Genomic DNA, 9,991 nt, shown 5'->3' on the forward strand with positions numbered 1-9,991 from the left:
ACAATGTTTTCTTTGAAAATTTTTAATTTTGCCTCCATTTATTCTATCATTCAAATATTAATAGATATTTTTTCTTATTGGATGCCTTTTTATTTTTTAATAATTTACTTTTATTGTGTTACAGTCATTGGCTATATGTTTTTTTTCAAATTTATGGACTCTATTAAGGATTACTTTATAACAATACGGTCGCCTTTCGTAAATAGTCTGCGTACTCTTACAAATAAGTTCTGTTTCTTCTACTTTCAGTATAAGATTTAACATTCACTCATAAGAACTACCTTGTTAACAAGGTGTAGAGATTCTTTCATTACTCTTGTTACCTCCCATACACACACCATACTGAGTTAGGTCTAGTAAATGTGTGCTGAAATCTTCTAATATTAGCAGTATATTGATCCTGTATTTTATGCTTTATGGAAAGTGTTTCTGTCAGAGTGACTTGACAAGTGTTAGTTTCCTAGCACTACACAGCATTTTTCTTTTTCTCTCATTTAATAATTTTGAGCCTGAATTCTAAAATATCTGATTTTAATATCATTACTTTGCCACCTTTTAATGTACTTTTATCATAATCTCACTGTCATTTTATTGTTACTATTACCTAATCACACATGTCTCTTGCATAAGTCATAGAGCTTTGTGAGTTCTCCGCCCCTCACAGCACTCTCATTAAATCAACATACATGCATAGGGTTTGGTTTTGGTTTTGATACTCTCTCCCAGCTGGGAATATTGGTGAATTTTTCTCCAATATTGGTGGTCTTTCTGAGATGTGTTTCCTCGAATTTCCATATACTTTGATGCTCTGGGAGTAAATAATTGTTGGATATTTTGTATTTTTTTAGTTTTATAGTATTTTACAAATGTATTCTCTTTTACTTTATATACTCCCACCCCAAAGCTGTTTCTCATGTGCAGGAGCCAATGCTGTAAATGATCTGATTCACCTATCCATGTTCTTGAGGGCTAATTTTTTTCCTTCTTTACCTTTTCCAGTCTTCCTCACTTCTAGCATCCATGTTGGGATACAAAAGCAAACTGGGAGTGTTATTTTTAGAAATAATCTTGTTTACAACTTACTCTGGTAGAAGCTGGCCTGATCTCTTGCAAAAACATATAAACCCTTGCTTAGGATTGAATGGTCACCTGGGCTATGTCATTTTAAAATTGACACTTCCCTTAAGATGGAGATGAAATGCAAACTAGATTATTTTATTTGTCCTTTTATGAATCTGGCTTGACAGTTTGCAAGGGGGCACAATGCCACTCAGACAGATGGATTCCTGACACAATGAAAACAAGCATTAAGTGTGTCAATAATACGGAAGTCTCAGGATTATATGTGTTTAATATCAAACTGAATAAGATAGATATTTATTGTCAACCTTTGAACACTGGAAATTGCGGCTCAACTTTAATATGCTATAAATCTCACCACTGAGAATCCATTGCCAGTACTTAAATCTTTTGTGGAGTTCGGTAATTGCCAAAGAGCTTATCAACACATGATACTTTAATGTATCATATGAAGGGAGCTTCTGAATATATTATACATATATATAACTATATGCACATATGTAAATTTTCTCTGCATTATAAAGGTACATTGGAGAAATGCTAATGCTTTGCTCTATTTCCATTTTGATAACTGTTATGCGGTAAAAATCTTGAGAAAGTACAATTTCACCTTATCTACGCACCTTAGTCCATTTTATGTATCTTAATTGTCTTTTGAACCACATAAGTGTTACATAAGTTAAACTGGATGAGAAAGTCGACAAAATCTAGAGGAATTTTTTGACAAATGCTATATATTTGGCACTTGCGAAATAATGCATTTAAAAAGTTTAATATCTAGGTACTGTGAATAAAAAATTCTAAAATTCTTTACTTTCCCACCTGTAGATAAGTAAAAATTTAATTTTAAATGGAAAATGGAATAATTTGAAATGTCATTAATGCAGGAGAGGAGTCACTCACAATTTTTGTGGACAAGCGGAAGCTGAGCAAGCGATCGGAAGGAAGTGATTCCAGCACCAACAGCTCTTTGGTCACGTTAGAGACCCTACATCAACTAGCTGCCTCCTATTTCATTGACAGGGACAGCACCCTTCGGAGACTTCACCACATTCAAATTGCATCCACTGCCATAAAGGTAAGAATGAGTTTATACTAAAAGTATCTCAGTTCATTGTTTTCCCTATTTCCAAAATGCTGGTCTATATTTTATTTCCCACTTATTTGAATACTTCTGTTGTAAAATTCTATTTAAAATTTTCATGTGTTTTGAGTCATATATTTAAGATGACATTGAATGTATTTGACATAGTTTTTTATATGATAACTGAATTAAGATATTTCATGGCTAAATATAATTGAAACACACTTGAATCATATTCATTTATCCTGAGGTACATAGACTCCCTCCCAAATTTGTTTGGATACAAATTTGTTTAGTAAGGTCAATTTCTGTTGTAATACTTCTTATCTTATTTAACTAATCTAAAATTACTATTCTAAGAAAGGGTTTAGTAGGCTGAAAGTTGTCCATTGAAAATAACATTAAGAAGTTCTAGTTTAAGGACTATTTGTCCACAGTGTTTTAAAGACACAGTTAAGCAATACAACATCTTGGTTAAAGTTTCTAGAAGCCAAAATACACAATAATCTGTAATAGCAACATAATGTGTTCACTAAAATCACATGACTTCAACTATACTAAGGTTGACTTTACCAAAATTGAGAAAAAGAGAAAATAATGTATCTCTAATTTTCAAAATAAAAAAATGAAGAGAAAATAAGAAAGAGATGGAGTGAGAGGGAGAGAATGAGAAGGAGAGGAAGAGAGAGCAAGTGAGAGAAAAGTTGTGGTCTCTAAAGCAACAAATTTTAGACATATTCCCTGTCAAGTTAGGCCAATGCCATTTTGTTTGGCTAGTGGCCAATGTAAAAAATACAGAGCAAAGGGTCAGCATAGTAGGATCCTAGGCTGAGTTAGCAAGAATAAAGTAAAATTTTACAAACACATTTCTGAGTGTGTCAAAGCTAATGTTTCATAGTTAATATAATAAGTAGTCATTAAATATAACATTTTATTGATTTATGATACTAAAATTAATATATCTGTATTTTTTCTAAGTTGAATATGTACTATTCCAATGCTTTAGAATGCTAGGAGAAATTACTTCAAGGCCTATCTTTTGTCCAAGATGTACTAGAGAGAATAAAAGGGGAGAAGGAGCTATTTTTAGCTTAACAGTTACACAAAAGTACTGCCAAGTTCTGACATGCATATCTTCAATATTACTAGTAGATGGGGTTAAGAAAAAAGAACTCTGTAGTCATAAATTACACAATACAGTTAGTCTGCTTCTGACTGTAGAATTTATGGTGTATTGAGTAATGAGTATATAAATAGTACTTAAGCTATACAGATAAAAATGTAACCAACATATTTTATTTAATGAATACAATTTGTACCATAGGATATTGTTAGTGGTACTTAGCTTGAGGTTGCTGAGGAGAACTAAATTTTGGGGGGGAATTGATTCCAATGATATAAGCAGAAACTTAAACCAAGCTGTATTTTCTAATAGAAGAAATCATTATTGTGTGTTTTTCTATGGCTATTGATTTTTTTGTTCAGTTCCAAGTGAAATAATACAATATAGTTTTGTACTCAAGCTAAAGATATTCATACACAGTTTATTTCAAAATGTAATGGGTGTTTGCACATATTTCTACCTCAAGAGAAGTATGTTTCAGAAAAAGCATATGTTTCGGTGTGACGTACTATTATATACTGGCAATGTTCTTAGACTCTGATGATTTAACTGGGAATGAGGAGGCTTCATGAAGCTTATAACCTAGCTGTGGTAGAATTGAGCTGCAGTAACTCTTATAGGAAATGCGTGATCTAAACAGCTCTGGGAAGAGGAAAGAATACCTTGCAGTATGGAGTCAGTAGGTTCACCTTGACAGGATTACAGGGAATGCAATTCTCCATTAACCCTGGAAAGGAGTTCAGAGCACACAATAGTTAATTAAGACTTAGTTAAAGGATATGGATAGTGGCTGGGAATGGCAGAAAAAGCAGCCTTTAGATCAGGTAAAGAAAACTGTATGGGAATAATACAGAGATGCATTGTGAACAGAAGTACCCATATCTTATGCTGTAACCAGGACAAAAAGGAAATGAAAGATATACACTACTTTCACAATACTTCTTACTTAACGCATTTAAATACATGGCTAATGACATAAGCACAGAACTTTGTAGGGAGTACAAAGAGGATGAGGTAGTAAAATGGTGAGGAATAGGCAAGAAATGAGAGCAATTAAACCTTTCCAAAATTTAATTTAGGCAGGAAGGGAATTTCCTTATGAGGTAGCTGCAGTTTTTATGGCTGATGATTTATCTTCCAGGCCAGGGTTAATGACAATCTGGGTTCTTGTGAATGGTCCAGGGAAATGCTTTATTCCAGTGTGCTGTGCTCAAATAAGAATGGATACAGATATTGAGCTTTCCATATGCACTTCAGGAGGTCTACAGACTCTTTTATTCTTATTTTTAAACGTATTTTATTTAAGACTATTATGAGATTACAAATTTTTGGTTACATGAATTGCTTTTACAATTTGAGTCAATGGTATAAGTGTGCCTATCACCCAGATCGCATGCATTGTACCAGTTAAATGTGTATTCATTTACGCCTCCAACCCGCTCCTGCCTTCTTGGTTTCCCTGAATTCTACAAGCACATGTGTAGATGAATGTTCAGTTACAGGCCCACTGTGTGTCTGTGAAATTTTCTGAGGAAAGTATTCCTCATTGTCATTAGTAATCAACTATGAGAATATGTGTCTCTCTTCAATTGTAAGTCTCTTTACGATTGCAAGCACTTAGAATTAAGTTAACAGAGAAAAAGGGGCTAAGTAGATTGGAGATGGAGGGTCGGTTGATCCAATGGCATTCAACAATTGAAATCCTTTCTGGGACAATAAATAATTCAGTGCAAAGTGCTCTTGAAACCGAATGCTTAATTTTTGGACTAAAATCCTAAAAGGTCAATGCATTTCTTTTATATTTTAAAGTATCAAAGTAAGGGTAGCAAGATCACAATCTCTTTGATTTGACAATATGACTTGCGTTTTGGTGCCTCATGGTAGGCATTTAATTTCTTCCACATACATTGAATAAAGTTGATCTTTAATTCCCAGAATTTAGGAGATAGTACTGCTAAGAAATACAGTCAAATAAGATAATTATCACAAAACAGCACAAATATAATTAAATCATTCCAGCTTTTATCATGCTAATTCTTGCAAAACACAAAAGAGTTGAGCAATTAGTGTTAACTGTGAGCAAGTTTCTAAAAGATGGAATAGAGCAGTTCGTTGCTTTTATCTCCTGTAATTATGAATATAAATGTGGACAGTAGTTCACTGACACATCTGTAAACAAAACCAGTGTCTCAAAAGCCCAGGCATCTTAATTAATCGCAAAATTCTTGCAATTGATAGCATTTATACCAAACATTATTTCTCAATATTATTTGAATTCTAATAACATGTCAAGCATGTCATCTAGAATTAGTCATTATTTCAGGAAGATGTAATTCAATTGACTCAGTTTATCTAAAGAAAAATCACACTAATGTATTTCTTAAGTTTATTTTAAAATAGTCTAGTAAATTTTAATATTATATAATTGAGAGTATTGACAGTATTGAGAAAACCAAAAAATATTACACACTTTGGGGGATAATCAATTACCTAATTCATTATGCTACATTCATTTTCAAAGAATTTTTTCTTCTTTTTTTTTTTTTGTTTTCGTTTTTGTTTTTGTTTTCCTGAGACAGAGTCTCAAGCTGTCACCCTGGGTAGAGTGCTGTAGTGTCACAGATCACACCAACTTCAAACTTAAGCAATTCTCTTGCTTCAGTCTCCCACGTAGCTGGGACTACAGGCACCCACTGCAACACCCGGCTACTTTTTTGTTGTAGTTGTCATTGTTATTTTGCTAGCCCAGCCTTCAGTGTATGTGGCTGGCACCATAACCACTGTGCTAAGGGCGCCAAGCCACAAAGGATTTTTTTTTCAAACATTACATTTTAAAAATCATTCAAAGAGTACTGAATTTAATTATAAAACTCTATTAAAATATAAAAACTCTAAGTATTATTCTTCTAAAATAGTTACTGATCTGTTTGCTATATTTCTCATGTTATATGCTTAGAAGGTTTTGGTCAACAAATTTAAGAAAAAATAGAAACAATATATTCAGATTAACCTAAAGGTCAATGTTCTAGCTAAAAAATCTTTTATCAAATGATTTTTAAGTAATGCATAGTTATAAATGCTACTATTGATGTTGAGAGATCTCTACAACTGTACATCTCCAAAATTATAAAATATATTAAATTAAAATATTAAAAACTATTTATAAAATTAACCTGATAATATCCTTATAAGAAGCATTTTTGATCAGTAAATCATTTGTTCTTATTTTATTTATTTATTTTTATTATTTATTATATTTCTGTATATTAAAAAACATACTTAATAAAATCAATGGTAAAATTTGCATGTAAGCCATTCAAAATAATCTTAGTCTTTAAATTTCATATTATGTGCATTTTCAGAAAGAATTCACATTTGGTTTCCTTTTCTCATTGTACAGTATATATGTTATGTTTACAACATGACATTTTCATATATTTATACCCAGTAGAATCTTTACTATAATCAAGCAAATTAACATATCCGTCATCTCATCACACAGTTGTCCTTGTTTCTTTGTGGTGAAAACAGATACAATATAAAAGGGGTTCTCAAACTTTTCAAACAGGGGGTCAGTTCACTGTCCCTCATACCACTGGAGGGCCGGACTGCGGGCCTCGGGACGAGTGAGCTGCTAAGCAGGACATGCCGCGGCAGCAAAAACACCCGGCTGGTCAGATAAATGACCTAAGCGGGCCACATGTGGCCTGCAGGCTGTAGTTTCAGGATGACTGCAATATAATATTGTTAACTATAGTTTGCATGTTTTATATTAGATGTCTAGACTGGTCATCCTATGTAGCTGAAACTTTTTACCTTTTGACCTATATCTCCTGATAACACCCCCTCTTCTACCCTTATAACAATTTTTCTGTTTCTATATATTTGACCTTTTAAAAAAATTTTTATTAAATCATAGCTGTGCACATTAATGCAGTCAGGGGTACAATGTGCTGGTTTTATATACATTTTGAAATATTTTCATCAAACTGGTTAACATAGCCTTCATGGCATTTTCTTAGTTATTATGTTAAGACATTTATATTCTACATTTAGAAGGATTCACATGTACACTTATACAATGAAACATAGGCGTGGTCCCACCAATCACTCTCCCTCCACCCTCTTGGGCTATAATTGGGTTATAGCTTTCATATGAAAGCTATAAATTAGTTGAGATGTCAGAAATCGAATTCAGAATTTGGATTGCAAATAAGATTAATAGAATAGAGGCAAAGTTGGAATTATTTATTTGACTTTTTTTTAGATTCCACATATAACTGATGTTATTTAGCATTGTTATTACCGTATCCGTATTATTCACTATCATCATGTCCTCCAGATTCATGCATTTTGTCACAAAAGGCTTCTTTTAAAAAGCTGAATTATACTCCACTAAGTATATGTGTATATATATATACATATATATAATCAAAATTCCATAGAATTAATATCTAATAAAGATAAATATGTCTATATTGATATGTGTTTGTATATAAATATACAAACGCTCACATAGAGATATACACCACAATTATTTCTTCCGTTCAGGTGTTGACAGATACTTGGGCTATTTCCATACCTTGGCTAGTGTAAATAATGCTGCAATAAATGTGGAGCAAAGATATCTCTATGAGATGCAGATGTCACTTCCTTAGATGTATACCTACAAGTAGGATTGCTGGATGGTATTTGTATTTTTCATTTTTTGAGAACTGGTTTCCATAGAGGCTACACTAATTCATATTCTCAACAGCAGCCTACAAAATTCCCATTTGTTAGCACACTTGCCAAAATTTTACCAGTTGGTTCTCTTTTAAATAACTTCTTTAGAAGTTTAAAGCAACGTTTTTAACTTATACCTTTAAGTACCTAATTACTTTGTTCATTAGAACTTTCACAAAGACAATTTTGATTTAATTGACCAAATGTTTATCTGAAATTTTTTCATATGTGATTAGTTACCAGCCTGAAATTATTTTTGAGAGAAAAGATAAGATGCCATCCCAGTATTACTAATGTATATAAATTGAGTGTTATTATTAAATTCATAACAGTAAAACTTCCATAATGGTTCATTTATGTATATTTCTCCTGTTCTGAATTTTCAATATTTTGTCTGTAATTGACTTTTCCATCACATATATGTATTTTAATTGACACCTAATAATTGAACATATCATAGAGTATAATGAACTATTTTAATACATATATACTATATGCCATGATGAAATCAGAGCAATTAGCATACACATTTCCTAAAATAGCTATCATTTCTTTGTGGCAGAAGCATTCAATAACCTCTCTTCTAACTATTTGAAAAGATTTAATAAATTATTTTATACTATCATCACCCTAAAGTGCTATACAACAGTAAAATTTATTCCTCCAAACTGACCCTATTCCCCCCCATTCGTCTCCATTCCATTCCAGCCTTTAATAACCACTATTCTACTCTCTTCTATGAGATTATTATTTTTTTAGCTTCTGCCTGTTAGTGGGAACTTGTATCTATCTGTGTGTGTCTGACTTATCTTACTTAACATAACATCATCCAGGCTCATCCATGTTGCTGCAAATGATAAGATTTTATTTTATTTGTTGTAGCTAAATAGTCTTCTTTTTCTCTTTATTAAGTTACTTGGTATTGGACTTGACTCCATATCTTTGCTGATGTGAATAGTACTACAATAAACATGGCAGTGCAGGTATTCTTCAACATACTGTAAACATATAAACATATCTTTTATTCGGATATACATTGAGTAGTGGGTTGTCTGGATCATATGGAAGCCTTATTTTTAGTTTTTTGAGCATTCTCCATACTATTTTCCGTAATAGCTTTACTAATTTACATTCTCACCAACAGTTGTATGAGGTCCTTTATAAACTGGATGAGATTGAAGACCAATAACATATCATAAGAAAATGTTAGGAAAATTGAGAAATAAATTATAAACTATCTAAAATGAAACACAGACAGAAAAAAATGCAAAAGACAATTAATAGAGTGTCAGTCAACTGTAGAACAATTTCAAGCAGCTGTGTGTGTGAATGTGTAAATAGAGTCTTTAAAGAATGATAAGTTGGAGGTGGGATGCATTTGGTACTTCTGTATGTAACAGTATCATCATGAATTTAGAGGCTTAAAATAGAATACATGCATTATCTCAGATTTGGGGGATCAGGCATCCAGGCATGGCTTAACTAATTTCCATAATTACCGTGTCCATCAGAACTGGGCTTTCACCAGGTATCAACTTAGGAAGGATCCTACCCTAGCTGTGGATGCCATTCAATTTCTTTCTGATTTCTGTACTGAGGGTATCCGTTTCTTCATGGCTATTGCTGGGAAATGAACTTCAATTCTTTGCCAACTAGCAATCCCCATATGGCAACTCAAAACATCTTAGTTTGTTTCTTCAAGTTCAGTAATAAATGGTCTCTTCAGAAGTCATTACAATCTTATGTAATACAATTATGTGCACATAATCACCTGGAACTAATCATCTTTGTCATATTCTGTGCTTAGGAAAAAGTCTCAGCTTCCACCTATACTCAACAGGAAGGAATTAACACAGGATGTGCTCAGAATGAGGAAGAAGTCATGCCACATTATAGATTTCTCCCTATGGGAAAAATTTTACAAATTAAAGAGTTAAGGGACCAAAAAATGTCCAAATTTGATGAAGATTTTAAATTCA

At 32.5% G+C, this 9,991-nt stretch overlaps 1 protein-coding gene across 2 annotated transcripts in view; it reads left to right on the top strand.

The window, feature by feature from the left end:
• The window catches only part of BRINP3 (BMP/retinoic acid inducible neural specific 3), a 376,264-nt gene that overhangs the window by 208,960 nt on the left and 157,313 nt on the right, over positions 1 to 9,991 (top strand). For both annotated transcript variants that reach the window (XM_003785611.3, XM_003785612.3), the window contains one exon: positions 1,968 to 2,158. In XM_003785611.3, coding sequence (XP_003785659.1) covers positions 1,968 to 2,158 — 191 coding nt within the window. The remainder of the gene's footprint in view (positions 1 to 1,967; positions 2,159 to 9,991) is intronic.

Source organism: Otolemur garnettii, unplaced genomic scaffold (genome assembly GCF_000181295.1).
Source record: "Otolemur garnettii isolate 467f Iridium unplaced genomic scaffold, OtoGar3 scaffold00016, whole genome shotgun sequence".
Lineage (NCBI taxonomy): Eukaryota > Metazoa > Chordata > Mammalia > Primates > Galagidae > Otolemur > Otolemur garnettii.